Source organism: Rhinoderma darwinii, chromosome 11 (assembly GCF_050947455.1).
Source record: "Rhinoderma darwinii isolate aRhiDar2 chromosome 11, aRhiDar2.hap1, whole genome shotgun sequence".
Taxonomy (NCBI): Eukaryota; Metazoa; Chordata; class Amphibia; order Anura; family Rhinodermatidae; genus Rhinoderma; species Rhinoderma darwinii.
This window is the reverse complement of record NC_134697.1, coordinates 10,108,041-10,124,995: the sequence shown is the minus strand read 5'-3', so window position 1 is coordinate 10,124,995 and position 16,955 is coordinate 10,108,041. Positions and strand designations below refer to the sequence as shown.

The window sequence follows — 16,955 nt, the reverse complement described above, 5'->3', positions numbered from 1 at the left end:
TTACTTGATGGGTTCTTTCATGAGGGGTCAGCCACATATAGGATAATACACAACCCTTCCCACATATCCTTATTGTAAGGATTCCAGTGCATTACTTTATTGCTACAACTATATGAATAGTCTGTTTTCCTGTTACACCATGTAATATTATAGAGTCTTTCCATCCATTACATACCTTTTTAAATGTCTGTCTCATTTCTGTGATTAATAAAAATTTGTTATATTTTTAGATATATATATATGGCTTTGTACTCCACTATTTCTCTGCACATATTGCAATATAGTGTTATTTAACACCCACGGTGAACGCCGTAAAAAATGTGAAATTTAAAAAAACATTTTTTTTATAAGAAGTAAAATATAAAAAAAAACTATATCAATTTGCTATCACCATAATCGTATTGAGCCACAAAATAAAGTTAAGTTGTCGTTTTTACCGCATGGTGAAAGCTGTGAAAACAAAACCCAAAAAACAATCAAGGAATCACAGTTTTTTCCAATTTCAGCTGGCAAATATTTTTTTTCAGTTTCCCAGTACATTATATGGTACTTTAAATGCTACCAATAGAAACTACAACTCTTCCCGCCTAAAACAATCCCTCACACCACTCTATTAATGGAAAAATAACAACGTTATGGCTCTTGGAAGGTGGGGAGTGAAAAACGACAATTTAAAATTAAAAAATGTCTCAGTCCTGAAGGGATATCCCACAAAATGTGTAATATAGAATAATGTATTGTTGACTGATCATCCATCAGCTGGAATAAGATTGGAGTCTTTAAATTCAGAAAATGACATCAGCTATAGCTATTGAGAAAAGAGTTTCACATATCTAAATATAAATGCTACACAACATAAGTGCAGACTTTTTAATGGGCACATCATGTCAGTCTTAAGATCTAATTTCCACTTTGGACCATCTTTTTGGTCCAATGGCAATAAGCTGATCACAGGTTATCCCCCTGCTGAGACACCCAGTGAACAGTTGTAATATGTAGAAGTGTAATGATGTCGACTGGCCACAAGACGGTAAACCTAGCCACCACCTAAGGGCCGAATCGTGAACCAACCGGACAGATGAAGGAAGCACGTATCAGAATACTGACTGGCAACAGAAATACCAGAGACAGGGATTCACCGATTGGAGATAAGGATCGTAACAAGGTGATGATGTCAGATGGATGATGGGAACTAATGGAGAAAGACCGATGATAACTGTCGGATGACAGTAACCTTGAATGTTTGATGATGTTAACAGCCAGATGATGATACCAAGCGGATGATGGGTGATGATAACAAGCTAAATCTAACCAGCTCTCCCTAAGCATGAACCCTAAAACAACACCACTAACAATCCCATTCCAAATAGCTATCCCTAATGGAGTCCCTAATCTACAGACACTGTTTATACCACAGTATCAGGAAAACATTAAGAACCAGAGGCAATTAAAACAAAACTAACAAATCCAAAACCAGGCAAGCATAATAAGGAACAATTGAGACAGAATAAAACTGAACAACTAAACAAGAGGAATTACTGAAGCAAAAGAGGACTGAGGAAATACAATACAGAGCTGGAAAACCACAAAAACAGGCTGGTAACATACAATCAGAGTAGCAAAAGAAAACACACCCTAGCAAATTCTATAACCAACACCCGAATGCTGAGGCCAGAGATTCTTTAGGAGAGTGAGGCCAGTCAGGTCGTCACTCTAATCGAGCCACAGTGGCTAAGTGAGTATCTTCATCTGACATGCACTGATGTATCAGCTGTGAAGGAGTTGCTATTGCAACTTCACTTAGCTGCTGCTTAACATCTGGGAGATGACGAGTGTGCAGGAACAGACCTGCTGCTCGTAACAAGAAGCACCTGGCAGCAAGCATCCAATTTCCCTGCAGCGCCACCACAGGTAAACTGAAGTATTATACAGTTTTAATTTAAATCCATTGGCTCTCCAAGTAACGCTCGGATATGCTAGATCCTTCAGAGAAAGAGAGGGAGACACTTTTTCTAGGTACATTCTGCTCTGTCTAATAAATGAAGATCCTGAATGGAGAACCCCCTCTATTAACTCAGCATTCCCTAAAAGGGTACCTTAAATTGTGTTTTGTAAATGTGGCAACCCCCTTAAATGAGCATATGGCACAAATTCATCACACAGTGTTGGACTATCTGCACGCCATATTCATTAATGTGATGTACAAAATTTCCCCTTCCTTTTGACAGTTCCAACAGGAGCAAGGACCAGGCTACAGTACCAGGCAAAAATTGTTAGGGTCATCATTTAGCTATCCTATAAGGCTTGAAATTGCAAAATATTCCAAGTGAAAATGAAAAAAACAATAAATATGTAAGAATAACAATAAATTTAAGTCCTCGTGCCCCTCTTTCTGTCAGAAAAATGTATAGAAGTAATGCTGCTGCTACAGATATTATAGGGGTTGTAGCTCTATTTTACTAGACTCCTGAATTGCAATTGGATCAGTCCTGCAGTGGTATATATCTATTTGGTATGCCAGCAGGGTGGGGTGAGTTATGCAGCATTGCTTTTTCTTTTAAATGAGTATTCCCATCTTTGACCCCTGGCCTGCTCTATGAGTCAGCCGCAGTCCATTGCATCCAGGCAGAGAAAGATTGAAGCGGTGGCCGTGCAAGTGCCTGGCTGTCTTTATTCATGTCTATAGAAATTATGGAAACAGCAGAGTATGCTTGTACCGCTACATTTATACTCCATGCCTGGATATGGCAGCCTGCACCTTTTCGGGTGGGACAGGGGCTGGGGGATTCCGCTCTCCGGCTAGGTGAAGGTCTCAGAGGTGGGATCGCACATATCGGACATATATTATGGGTAGAGATGATAGACTGAACAATGTGTGCACCACTATAAATAGTAGAATCGATTCACCAGGCTAAAGATTCACAGCAAATAAATATAAACGTATGTATCAAGATATCGAACACGAGAGAATAACTTTGTTAAAAGTCACCTGCCAAAATCTATCTATGGATACTTTGAATATGGGGCTAAAATGGGTAGTCAAGGACGCAGCTGAAGGAACAAACTATTCTCGGATGTATATCTTCTATAAACATTAACAGACGTGGTCTCTCATTGGCTTTACTGAGGTGGTGGGTTCTCTGTAAAACATATAAATACCATCGTTACCTCCATCAAACCACTACCTGAGACCTATCCACCATGAAGTTTCTTCTGATTTGTGTGCTCCTTGGAGCAGCTGGTAAGTTTCCTTAACATATGGTGTTTTTTCGAGCGGCTGAAAGCTTCAGATGCTATAACTTTTATATTCTTCTGTTTCTAATCCATATTCTCTGCACTCGCAGCTGCTTTTGAGGATGATGATAAGATTGTCGGAGGTTACACCTGCGCCAAGAACTCCGTCCCCTACATTGTGTCTCTGAACTCCGGCTATCACTTCTGTGGAGGATCCCTGATCAACAGCCTGTGGGTGATCTCCGCTGCTCACTGCTACAAGGCGTAAGTATAATGCTCAAGGACAAACTCCAGTCCACACACTAAGTTATTCCCACCATCCTCTAACCTATCCTGTATTATAAAAGTGTCTATCTCAATCTCTATGTTGTCCTGCTTCTGTCCACCATCTTCATTATAGGAATTACTTCCCCGCAGGAAGTAGCTCTGTAAACTACACATCCCATGTTACTTTGCCCAGGCATGACATAATGAGGTGTGGACAGATCAGATGCTATATTTATATCAATCAAATATGCAGGCTAAGTAACAGGGAACAGGGAGGCTGCAGACTGTACTGTGTGCAGCAGCATGCAGCATGTCATAGGCTTTCATCCTCATACACCTGGAATTAATTTCATCAACAGATCCAACTGTTTTACATGACCAACTCACCTGCTAGTATAGTAGAAATTTGCAATGGAAACTGATGCTCGTTGTCACCTATGAACTTCTACATATTCATTGCAAAGGAAACAATGGCCCATATTATAAAAACAGAATATGGACCAACACTGAAAAAAAAAGTTAAATATTCCTCATTGAACTCTCCCCAATGTTCACTCATCCAGGAGCGTTCAGGTCAGACTGGGAGAACACAACATTGTTACAAGTGAAGGTACCGAGCAGTTCATCAACTCCGCCAAAGTCCTTAGACATGCAAGCTACAACTCCAGAACCCTGGACAATGACATCATGTTGATCAAGCTGGCCTCTCCCGCCACCCTCAATGCCTACGTCCAGGCTGTGGGTCTCCCCAGTGGCTGCGCCGCCGCTGGCTCCAGTTGTCTGATCACCGGATGGGGAAATACCCTGAGCAGTGGAAGTAAGTTCATAGCACATTTTAATTCTGTTACTGTCCTTCTACCTTCAACTAACTTCAATTTGACACGTGACCCTGGCTGACAATCACTGGCCACAATGGTGATGCCAGTATGAACGGCACATAAAATCCCTTCTATTGGGCATAATCATGTAGTCCTTATGAATTATGTATACGTAATACATTTTAAAAACATAGAAAGTTTAACATTTTCGACCTTAGAGGAAAGTTATTACAAAAGATAAGTTGCCAAGATGTATTTAATATATATATTATTTCTCCATAGCCAACTACCCTGATCTCCTCCAGTGCGTGAGTGCCCCAATCCTGACTTCTGCCCAGTGTAACAGCGCCTACCCAGGAGAGATCACCAGCAACATGATCTGTGTCGGATATCTGGAAGGTGGCAAGGATTCCTGCCAGGTAAATGTTACTGTATTCTTCTGTCCCATATGCATGCTGGGTTGTACTCTTAGTTTCTTGAGTCCAATATATTGTAAGACCTCATCTATATAGCAAGTCAAGTTGTTTCTTGGCTTCACTCCTAGTGATGTCACAATTAGTTATGGTTTTCAGTCGGACTGTTGGTAAGCCTACTTCATGTTCTGAACTCAATGAATCATCCAGGTGCACAAAACCATTATAATGACAAGTTCAACTCTCCTGCATCTGTTATTCTACATTTTTTAGTTTTAAATATAAATATATTATACTTAAGATACAATCTTAAGTCTCAAATCAAATAAATGCATATCCCTTATACTTATAAGAATGGGTTGTTGGGTAGTGTCTAGGGTTTTTCATTGGCATTAATATTGAACTTTTGTATATATTTTTTGTGTATATATATATATATATATATATATATATATATATATTTTGGATATATTTTTTGTACAGTTGTATATTGTATTACACTAAGAAAGCATGACCCAATATAAAACATGTTCTTAAGTGGCCACACTAAACCACTCATCCCCTACATTCCCCACTTGGCCACCCATAATAGCCATCTCTTCCCCTTAGAGATCATCTTAATGGGAGAAGCATGGGAGGGAGCAGAGACGAAATGTCCCAACCCCAAGGAACTATTTTAGAATTTAAAAACCAAACCCCTCTTGGGGGGTAAACCATAGCAGTGATAAGCTCTGTACTTGAAACATAACAATTATTTCCAAGATTTTATAGTGAAGGAAATACAAATTTGAAAATGTAGAGGCTGCATATGGAATTAGAAGAGGGGATCGTATTGGTCATTGTTTCCAGATTCAGTACATATACAATTTGTACAAATATATGACCCTATTTTTCTTCCTCTTAGGGTGACTCTGGTGGACCCGTGGTCTGCAATGGACAGCTCCAGGGTGTTGTCTCCTGGGGATATGGCTGTGCCCTCAGGAACTATCCCGGTGTCTACACCAAGGTCTGCAACTTCAACTCCTGGATCTCCAGCACCGTTGCCGCCAACTAAAGTCCTTCTTGACATATCTCTTCAGAATTTGTCAGCTCAATAAACATATTTCTTATACATATTGTTTCTAATGTTTCTTTTATTGATATCATTTAAATAATGAAACACAACTTATATTACAACACTAGAATATTAGTTACATTTCTCATGTCTGTCACAGATACAGTACATGATGTTACTAAATGGATGCCTATTTTTAGTAGCAATGGCTGCTTGACCCGAACCACAATTATTTATTTGAAGAACATTACGATTCGGATCATTATTTTATATGTCTTATGTTCTAACAAAATGTGACCCTTTATATAATCTAATAATGTAACAATGATAAGTCCCAAGCAAGAAGACCAATACCCCCAATCCCTACGTATTGAGTCAAAAGTCGTGAACCACACAAATACCTATAGAATGCTCGATGACATATAGATCTCATAATCACCCTCATGTATTAGATTGGAGTGACATCCAGTATGTTGCCCCAATTTTTGGGTGCTTCATTACACTTTTCTTACACCAATGATTAATGACCACTGCCCACTCCTGAAATAATTATGACCATTGGGATGGATGATTAAACCTCTACAATTACTGTCTGGACTGTGAACAATTTCATTCCCACTGTTTACAGTAGACGGGTGATCTTGCATGCGCCGTTGTTTGCCATTATAGTAGTTATGGAAAGACTTAACGCACGCTTGTAGCACAATTTTGGTGCCCTTGCTGTTGAGGTGCTTTCAATGACCACCTACCATAAAGAGCAACACAATGCAAATAAAGTTTCAGCCACAGCCCCTCATGCAGCAAAAACTACCTACCCCATATACAGTGCTAACCATAAAGCTCCAGTACAGTGCCAGCCACATGCCAGTCATAATAAATGCAGCCATATCCTCCCAAGTCCACTCGTATACTCCCTTATAGAGTGCAGTCACATGCCCCTAATACAGAGTCCAGCCGTTTCTCCTCCATATACAGTGCAGCCACATGCCAAACTTCACATAGCGCTCTTTCCTTATATTTACCTCTCGCAGGCTGTAGTCTCTTCTCATGGATCTCCTGTCTTTCTCGATATGAGTAGGAGGAAGTATCACAAAGAGATGATGCCACTTAATCACGAAAGCAAGCTGTGTTGTGTACTCAGTAGGAGGAGGGAGGGAAGCCCTGTTGATGATGATGATGATGATGATGATACAGATAGTACTGCCTCCCTATCTCTCCCTGTAAATGATGATGATATAGATAGTACTGCCTCCATGTCTCTTCCTGTGAATGATGCAGGCATAGATAGCACTGCCTTCCTGACTTGACCTGTAAATGATGTTGGAACAGATAGTACTACCTGCCTGTTTCTCCCTGTAAAAGATGATAATGATGATACAGATAGTACTGCCTCCCTGACTCTCTCTGTAAATGATAATGATACAGATAGTACTGCCTCACTGTCTTTCTGTCAAAGGGAATGTGTCGCTAGAATTATTATTATTTTTTTTTAGTTAAACAATTATTATTTAAGTGATTACACATTGTTATATTTTTTTATTTTTTTTTCTAATTTATAAAATTTCCATGTGCTTGTCACTAGAGGGAGCAGTTCCCAAAATTGCAGCATGGTCAATGTGGTAAAGCAACCTCATTGCTTTATGCTGCAAATTTGGGGTAGACACACTTTCTCTCGTGTCCTAGGAGGGGTTTGAATATTCAAACCTTCTACACTGTGTGCTGCCATTTTCTGAGCGACTGCACAGTGTAGGAGGATTAGATACAGTGCTCAGCAGACAGTATAACACAAACATAATACACACATCACATACACGAACATAAATTACCTTCTCCTGCCACCGCCTCCGCTCCTATTCCTTGCGCCTCCGCTTCCTTGAACATATGGCCGGAAGCCGCGGCCGGAAGTCGTCATCTTACTGTCCGGCAGCGGCTTCCGTCCACATAAAAATGGCGCCGGATTTCACTCTGCGAACGAGTTTCGTTTTGGTCTGTGTGGGAGCCGCGCATGTGCGGCTCCCACGCAGGCGGCGTATGCTTCAGAGAATGGAACGGCTCCCGTTCGCATTCTCTATGGGGTTGTATGTGCCGTATTCCATCTCTGTATGTGTCGTTAATCGACACATACAGAGATGAAAAAAATGGCAGCCCCCATAGAGAAGTAAAAGTAAGAACAAAGTAAAAAGTTGATAAAATTTATGTTATTATCATATTAAAAGCAATATGATAGGGGCGGAGCTTGCTACGCTGAGTGATGGTGGTGTGATCCCGGAGCTCTACCTCACACTCATCAAAACTAACGAATAACACCGACCACTTACCATCAGATATGGTAAAAACGGGAAAGGATAAGGCCAAGGATACGGGGGCACCCCTCGGCACCCTAAATCTCTGCCGGAGATGGATAAATTCTTCAGGAAAAGAGGGCTTCTTCAGCGGGGAGATCCAAGATGGCACCGGACCTCTCGCACGAGGAACAGAGGGCAGAGGATTCGGATAGCTCGTATGCTCCCTCAGATTGTGCAGGGGAGGTGGACGCTGAACCTATCTCTAGAGCTTATCTTAAGGAGACCCTGATGCAGGCTCTCACTCCGGTGATGAACGATCTCCGGGAGATAAAGACCGACATGCACCACATTGGGCACATGGTCCTCGCCTTGGAGGAGACGCAGGCCTCCATTATGGATCAACAAGTTACTCAGCATAACACGGCGAAAGAGCATGCTGCCCACTTGAATACCCTATATTTACACCTGGAGGACCAGGAGAACCGTAGTAGGAGGAAGAATATCAGGCTACGAGGTCTCCCGGAATCGGTGGCTGTGGACTCGTTAGCAGGTACTGTGTTGCAGATTTTTACCTCCTTGATCGGAGAGGAACGAGTGGCTTCCTTGGTGGTTGAGAGGGTGCACAGGGCGCTTTGAGGCCTAAACCCGCTGACACAGAGCCTCCACGAGATGTCATATGTGGCATTTTAAGTTTTGTGCACACGGCGGCCATTTTAAAAGCTGCACGAGAGGCTACTGAGATAGTATTTGAAGGAACTAAACTTGCGGTGTATCAAGATCTTGCAGCTAGCACACTAGCGAAACGCCGAATCTTAAAGCCAGTCACGGATGCTTTGCGGGCTCATAAGCTGCCGATAAGATGGCTCTTTCCGTTTGGGCTGGCGACTATGAGAGCGGGGAGACAGATCACCATTCGCACGCCGGAAGATCTGGAGTGAGCATGGCAGGTGCTGGATTTGGATCCTATAGTTGTCCCCTCTTGGATGCCAGTGGCCATGGACCTCGCAAGGCCTAAAACACGCCGACCATGGCAACCCATGGTAAACTCCAAGTCGCCCAAAATGAAGAAGCGTCTATCTTCGGGGGCTAATCCCTGATTACTTGATGGGACTATGTGCTGGTTACTATTAATGGCGAATGTGGAACTGTAGCTGGAATTTTACAGTTGATTTGGGTTGCTTTCCTCTGAAGGTCTGATAACTGATTCCTAACTATGTGAATAAATAGCCGCTTAACTTGGATTTGTCTCCTTCCCTTCCCCTCTCCCCCCCTCTTCTTCCCCCCCCCCCCTTCTTCCCCCCCCCCTTCTTCCTTCCCCCCCCCCCCTTCTTCCTTCCCCCCCTTCTTCCTTCCTCCCCCCTCTTTTTCTTTCCCCCCCCTTTTTTCCCTTTTTCCCTTCCTTCCCTCCTCGCCCTTCCCCCCCTCTCCCCCCCTCCTCCCCTCCTTCCGTTTTCTTGTTTTGCGGGCCAGTTTAGCAACTTCCGATGTTATGCTCCTTAAACCCCATTAATGCTCTACTTTAGCTAGGCTACGGCCTTTAACAATCTGAGCGAATATGTTTGTATCATTTTCAATACGGTGTTTGAATGTATTTGACTAATTTTTTATTTTTTATTTCCTTTTTCTTATACGTGTCTATTTTTCTAGTATCTCCTCTTTTTTTGGGGGGGTTGGAGCGAGGTGTCTCTCGGATGTTGGTCTACTGTCTCAGCGCCTGCTGCGTTGTTTCTTGGTCAGACATATAGATGGGTAGGTTAAAGTTTTGCTCATTTAATGTGAGGGGCTTGGGTTCTCCTCAGAAGAGATCCAGGGTCTTTAGTTCTTTACAGGTACAGGCTCCTGATATTTTGTTTCTACAGGAGACGCACTTTAGGCCGGCACACATCCCTGCGCTACCTGTACATACTTACTCGCAATGGTTCCATAGTACTTACTCATCTAAGTCACGGGGGGTGTCTATAGCTATCCATAGGAATGTACAGTTTCATGTAGAATTGTCTCTGCTGGACGAAGGCGGTCGATACCTTTTTTTAAAAGGTCAGGTTTTTGGTATGAAGATTACGTTTGCTAACCTGTATGCCCCTAATGTAGGGCAATGTAGATGGTTGCGGACTACCCTACTATCCCTTCAGTCCTTTACTGAAGGTCAACTTATCTTGGGGGGAGACTTTAATGTATCTCTTGATTTGCCGATGGATTCCACCTCTTTGGTCCAAACTTTATCACCCTTGATGCTCCGCAAGCTCAAAATGCTCTTGTCTAAACTGGGCTTGGTGGATGCTTGGTGGGTGGGTAACCCATCAGTCAAGGATTATACATTCTATTCTGCCCCCCACTGTACCTATCATAGAATAGATTATTTTTTCCTTCCTTTATCTTTGTTACCAAACTTGCAACATGCTGATATTGGGAGTCTTACAGTTTCGGATCATGCACCGGTATGCATTACTTTGGAATTGGGATGTGTTCCTCAACGGGAGTGGCTCTGGAGACTTAATGACAAGATTATTGCACAAGATGAAAATAGTGCATCATTAGCCTCCAAGTTAGAGGAATTTTTTCAATTTAATGATTCCCCACAGATCTCCAGGCCCATTCTCTGGGAGACACATAAGGCCCATATGAGAGGGGAGCTTATTGCGTTGGCTTCTCATCTTAAGAAACAACGGTCTAAGCATATTTTACGCTTATTGGCACAAATATCCGAAACTGAAAGAGTGCATAAACAGGTGGGATCCCATATGGATTACAAATTGCTGTGCTCACTACGCCAAGAGCTTAGGGACCTCCTTAATTATAAAGCCACTAAGGCGTATCGGGTAGCCTGTAGTCAGACATATATGCATGGGGATAGGGGCTCTAAGTTGATGACCAGGTTAATTAAACAGAGGCAGTCCAAAGTGTTTATAGAAGCTGTTAAAACTGATCAAGGTGAGCGAGTGACCTCAACTCCGCACATTGCTAAGGCCTTTCAGACTTTTTACTCCAAGCTATATAATTTACATGCTTCCTCCGAGGGGGCCCTTCCTCCTACACTAGATAGGCAGGAACGCATAACCGCTTTCCTGTCAGATATCTCAGCTCCTCAGCTCTCCGATATACAAGGTGAGGCGCTTTTAGCACCTATCACGGAAGAGGAAGTGGGGAAGACCTTGGACTCTATTCCCTCAGGGAAAAGCCCGGGGCCAGACGGGCTGCCTATCTCCTTTTATAAAAAAATTTGGAAACAACTGATCCCAAAATTTACGGCAGTTTGTAATTCCCTACTGGGTGGATCTTTTCTCCCTACACAATCTCTGGAAGCGTTTGTTACTATTCTTCCTAAGGAGGGGAAAGACCCTGAGCTGTGTGGAAGCTATAGACCCATCTCGCTATTAAATTGTGATGTTAAATGGTGGGCAAATATTTTGGCGACGCGCATGCAATCGCTTTTGCCCTTGATTATTGGAGATGAGCAGGTGGGGTTTGTGAAGGGGCGAGAGGGTAAGCATAATGTGAGCAGAGTTTTGCATGCGGTCTTACAAGTTCGCAAAACAAGGAGTTCTATGGTGCTGCTAGGCACTGATGCCGAAAAAGCCTTCGATAGGGTCTGTTGGGAGTACATGAGGAGAGCTCTGTTGAAATTTAATTTTCCACCCACATTCATAGATGCTATCTTCTCATTGTATAGAGGACCTTCTGCGAGGATTCAGGTTAACGGATCCATGTCTACTCCCTTTTCTATTTCGAATGGGACCAGGCAGGGATGTCCTTTGTCCCCATCCCTTTTTGTTATTATGATGCAAACCAGGGGCGTAACTAGGAAAGACTGGGCCTCATAGCAAACTTTTGACTGGGGCCCCCCCTCCCCTGGGTGTCACACAACCCCCCCTTGTAGATAGTGCCTTTTTTACAAACCCCCCCTTTTGATAACGCCATAAAGCCCCCCTGTAGATAACGCCATACAGCCCCCCCGTAGATAAAGCCATACAGCCCCCTGTAGATAACGCCATACAGCCCCCCGTAGATAACGCCATACAGCCCCCCCGTAGATAACGCCATACAGCCCCCCATAGATAACGCCATACAGCCCCCCTGTAGATAACGCCATACAGCCCCCCTGTAGATAACGCCATACAGCCCTTTGTAGATATCTATAGAGGGGGCTGTATGGCGCTATCTACAGAGGGGGCTGTATGGCGTTATCTACGGGGGGACTGTATGGCGTTCCCTACAGGGGGGACTGTATGGCGTTCCCTACAGGGGGGACTGTATGGCGTTCCCTACAGGGGGGGCTGTATGGCACTATCTACAGGGGGGGCTGTATGGCGCTATCTACAGGGGGGGGCTGTATGGTGCTATCTACAGAGGGGGCTGTATGGCGTTATCTAGAGGGGGGTCTGTATGGCGTTATCTACGGGGGGGCTGTATGGCCTTCCCTACAGAGGGGGCTGTATGGCGTTATCTACAGGGGGGACTGTATGGCGTTACTTACAGAGAGTCTGTATGGCGTTCCCTACAGGGGGGGTCTGTAGGGAACGCCATACAGCCCCCCCCTGTAGGGAACGCCATACAGCCCCCCCTGTAGGGAACGCCATACAGCGCCCCCCCCCCCCCTTTAGGGAAGGCCATACAGCGTTCCCCCCCTGTAGGGAACGCCATACAGCATCCCCCCTTGTAGGGAACGCCATACAGCGTCCCCCCCTGTAGGGAACGCCATACAGCGTCCCCCCCCTGTAGGGAACGCCATACAGCGTCGTCCCCCCTGTAGGGAACGCCATACAGCCCCCCCCCTGTAGGGAACGCCGTACAGCGTCCCCCCTCCCAAAAAAATTCGACGACATGTGTGATCGCTGGCAGCGATAGGGAGAATGGGGGACCGAAAGTCCCCCTGAAGTTCTCCATGACTAACCTCTGACTTCCGGCGTCTGCGCAGCTCTGTAGAAATGAATGGAGCGCTGGTCACGCATGCGCACAAGCGGGACCGGCGCTCCATTCATTTCTACGGAGCTGCCGACACAGACCCCGGATGTCCGAGGTTTGTGATGGAGAACTTCAGGGGACTTTCAGTCCCCCGTTCTCCCTATCGCTGCCAGCGATCATACATGTATCCCCTGTCCTGTGTATATCCTGTGGATAGGGGAAACATGTCTTTTGCTTAATGGCAGAGCGGGGAGATACCTCCCTGCTCTGCCGTACTGTTCAGTGGTGTCCCGCTGTAGCAGCCATAGCGGCTGCTAGCGGAGCCTCCGGCCATGTTGGGGGCCCGTGCCGGCGGGTGACACGGGCCCCCTCATGCAGCGGGCCCCGTTTCAGCCGCTACTGCTGCTACGGCGGTAGTTACGCCACTGATGGAAACACTGCTTTTAAAATTTCGCCAGACCAATGGCATCCGGGGTCTCCGGGTTGGGGGACGAGTTCATAAGACGGCGGCCTTTGCAGATGATCTTTTGCTAATGGTCACGAACCCACTCACTGCCCTCCCGCTGATTCTGGATGTATTTGCTCAGTTCGGAGATATATCTAATTTCAAAATTAATTATGGGAAATCTGAGGCCCTGGGTATCTCTTTGCCAAATGATCAGTTAGTACACTTGAAATCCATTTCTTCATTTAAATGGCAATCTTCGGCTATCCAATATTTAGGCATTAATATCCCAGCATACCCCAAAAATATATTTTCCCTGAATTTTGCCCCTCTTGTATCGAAGATACAAAAATTCTTGTCTCAAATTAATATTCCCTTCCTTTCTTGGATTGGCAGAAAAAATCTATTGGCCACTTATGTACTCCCTCAGATCCTCTACCCATTGCAGAATATTCCCATAGACCTTCCGGTTAGCTACTTCAATAGATTCAGGCGGCTATTTATAAATTTTTTGTGGAAGGGTAGACGCCCCAGACTGGCTCATAGGTTACTCATTCTAAAAAAGAAACAGGGGGGCTTATCCTTACCCGATATAGGGTTATATTATACAGCCATTCAACTACTTCGTTGGTCACAACTTGCTAATGTATCTCTTACCCATAGCTATCTGGATTTGGAGAAACGGGTCCTCTCGGAGGAATACCTATACTTAGGGTTAAATTACCGCTGCCGCCGAAAACGATTTTAGTTAGTGACATGACGAGAGGTATGCTTAAAGTCTGTCAGAGGTCTAGGGTACTGAACATGGCCAAGGGGTGCCTTTCTCCGATAGCTCCATTGGGCGCCCTTCCCTACTTCACGGATAAGGATACCTCTCTTGGGTCGACATTGTGGCCTCTTCTGAACTCTCTTCGGGTTAGGGAGGTTACAGCTGGCAGGGTTGCCCCGGACTTATATGCGCTATTGGGGCACTCCAGTGACAAAGGGGGGGCTACTTGGGCTGCTAATGTTACATTTCTTCATCAGGGGGGTTTTGAATCAGCATGCTGCAAGTTCTTGGCTACGGCTCCTGCTCCATACCCGGATCCCACCTGGATGGAGAATTATATTCTTATGCCACAGTCCCTCGTCAGAGCTATGTCAAAAATGTATACTAACCTTCTTGTAGATTTGACCCCGACCAAACCCTCTTTTTTACTGGCCTGGGAGAAGGAGTTAAACATTGTTCTTTCACAAAGAGAAGTCTCCTTTATTCTATCCAGATCTCATGGGTTCTCATGCTGTGTGAGGCATCAGGAGAACTCCTACAAATTGCTAACTCGCTGGTATAGAACTCCGGCATATCTGTATCAGATTCGTCTTCTCGCTTCAAATGTTTGCTAGAGATGTGGGTTGGCTCCTGGATCCTTGTCTCATATCTGGTGGTTTTGCCCCAAAATCAAACCTTTTTGGGCTCAGGTGGAAAGGGCTATTAATGATGTTGTTGGTGGCTCTTTGGTATTGTCGCCTGGCCTGATCCTTCTATGGCTTCCCTCTGGAGATTTTACCCCTGTACGGAGGGACTTGGCCACCTTAATGGTCTTTGCGGCTAAACTATTGATACCGTTGAAGTGGCGAAGCGAGGAACCTCCTTCCATAGATATGTGGTGGTCTAGGGTTCATCAACTTCACTCAGTGGAGGAACTCTTGGGTTGGCATACCTTCTCAAGGGACTTGTTTCTGAGGGTTTGGAAACCATGGAGGGATTATCATAAGAGACTGGAGAGAGGGTGTGACTTGGATCCCGGGGCCGGGGGGCAGGCTATACATTAAGGGTACTTGGGGTAGTAATATCTGAAATTTACATTAAGGGGGGGTTAAGACCCAGGAAATCCCTCACATAATACCTGTACGCACTCTGTATGGCTGACATTCAAGTTAGGTGGTATTTTGGCCGGTGGCTACATCCGAGAGATAGTTGGCTTGGGAGGTACGGGCTTCTTTATGAGCTGGTGAATATACTGATTATTATTATACTACGTGCCCCCTACCTCTTATGCTGGAGATACGTTTTCTTTGTATGTCTTATCGTTTCTTTTTCCTTTTTCTTTATTTATTATTTTATGTATGTCATGTCGGGTAATGGGACTTGGTATTGAACAGCGAACTACTTTCGTGAGCACTTTTCTCTTTTGAACATTAATTATGCGGGAATTGCCTAATTGCAATTTGGATACATGAAAGGGATTGCCTATGTTGCACTGCTTTTATAATGTTATATATGTTATAATGTTATATATGTTATGGTGTGTCTTTTAATGCAAAAATTGTGTCTTTAAAAGAAAGAATTTATTTAAAAAAAAGCAATATGATAAAAATAAAAAAAATTCATGACACCTTCCTTTTAATAATGTAGATACAAATAATACTCCTTTCTAGTCACTCTCAGGAAATGATGTTGGTACACATAGTACTGCCTTTATTTTCCTGCAAATAATGTAGGCACAAATAATACTGACCAACAAATGATAAATTATTTAGCTACAGTTCGTACTCAGTCCCTTTCTATTACTGTTGCAGGCTATTACATCCTGCTTGTCAAGAGGCAGACAACTGAGGGCGCGAGTGGCTGCACAGAGCCCTGACCCTAACCCCATCCAACACCTTTAGGATGAATTCAAACACCGATTCCAAATTAGACCGTCTAAACCTTAGATCCAGACCTGACAATTTTTTTTGGGGGTTGAATGGGCACATATTCCTGCAGACACACTCCAAAATTATTTAGAAAGCTTTCCTAGAAGATTGGAGACTGTTATAGCTGCAAAAGGCGCCCAATTCCATATTGATTCTATATTAACAAGCATGGTTTTGGAATCTTATGTCCAATAAGCTCAAATAGGTGTGATGGTTAATCAATTAAATGTAAGAGAGCTGAAGGAACCGTCACAGTCACAACCAAATGTACCGCACGGTGCCTAGGTAAAAAAAAAATGGGGGGATACGACACTGCAGCGAGGGCTGAAACAACCTTTATGAAGCTGACCCGCAAGGGTGCGGGAAGTCGGACCACCACTAAAAATGGGCCTTCAACATCACAGTCCCAAAAAAAACAATTTTACGTAAAAATGGGTTTGGTGCTTAAGGGGTTAAAGTAAAACTCTAGCAGCACAGCCTTGTCCCCTGGATACATATTTCCAGCCATAAAACCCAAAAATTGGAATTAAACTTTTTGTTCACGAAAATATGTAGGGGAATAGAGATATCACATTTTTACTAGGTGATAGGTGATAATATAATTTTGATGAGAAAGAACATTTCACCGTTGCTTCACTATTAGATATCCAAACATTCCCAATATGTTTCCATTCAGGTGCAAAGCCAGATCATAATCTACAGTACTAGATTAGTTGGTCATTTCTTAACACACAAAATGTGTCATATAGAATACTGTATCGTTGACTGATCATCCACCAGCTGGAATAAGACTGGAGTCTCCAAATTCAGAAAATGACCTCAGCTATAGCTATTGAGAAAAGTGTTTCAAAGACTTTCTCA

The 16,955-nt window shown here is 43.9% G+C and overlaps 1 protein-coding gene across 1 annotated transcript; it reads left to right on the top strand.

Moving 5' to 3' along the window:
- Positions 1-3,198: 3,198 nt before the first annotated feature.
- On the top strand, positions 3,199-5,786 carry LOC142664020 (trypsin). Its single transcript, XM_075842903.1, has 5 exons — positions 3,199-3,241; positions 3,345-3,498; positions 4,065-4,318; positions 4,602-4,738; positions 5,637-5,786. Exons 1-5 carry the CDS (start codon positions 3,202-3,204, stop codon positions 5,784-5,786), a joined length of 735 nt encoding a protein of 244 aa, XP_075699018.1. The 5' UTR covers positions 3,199-3,201.
- The last annotated feature ends 11,169 nt before the right edge of the window (positions 5,787-16,955 follow it).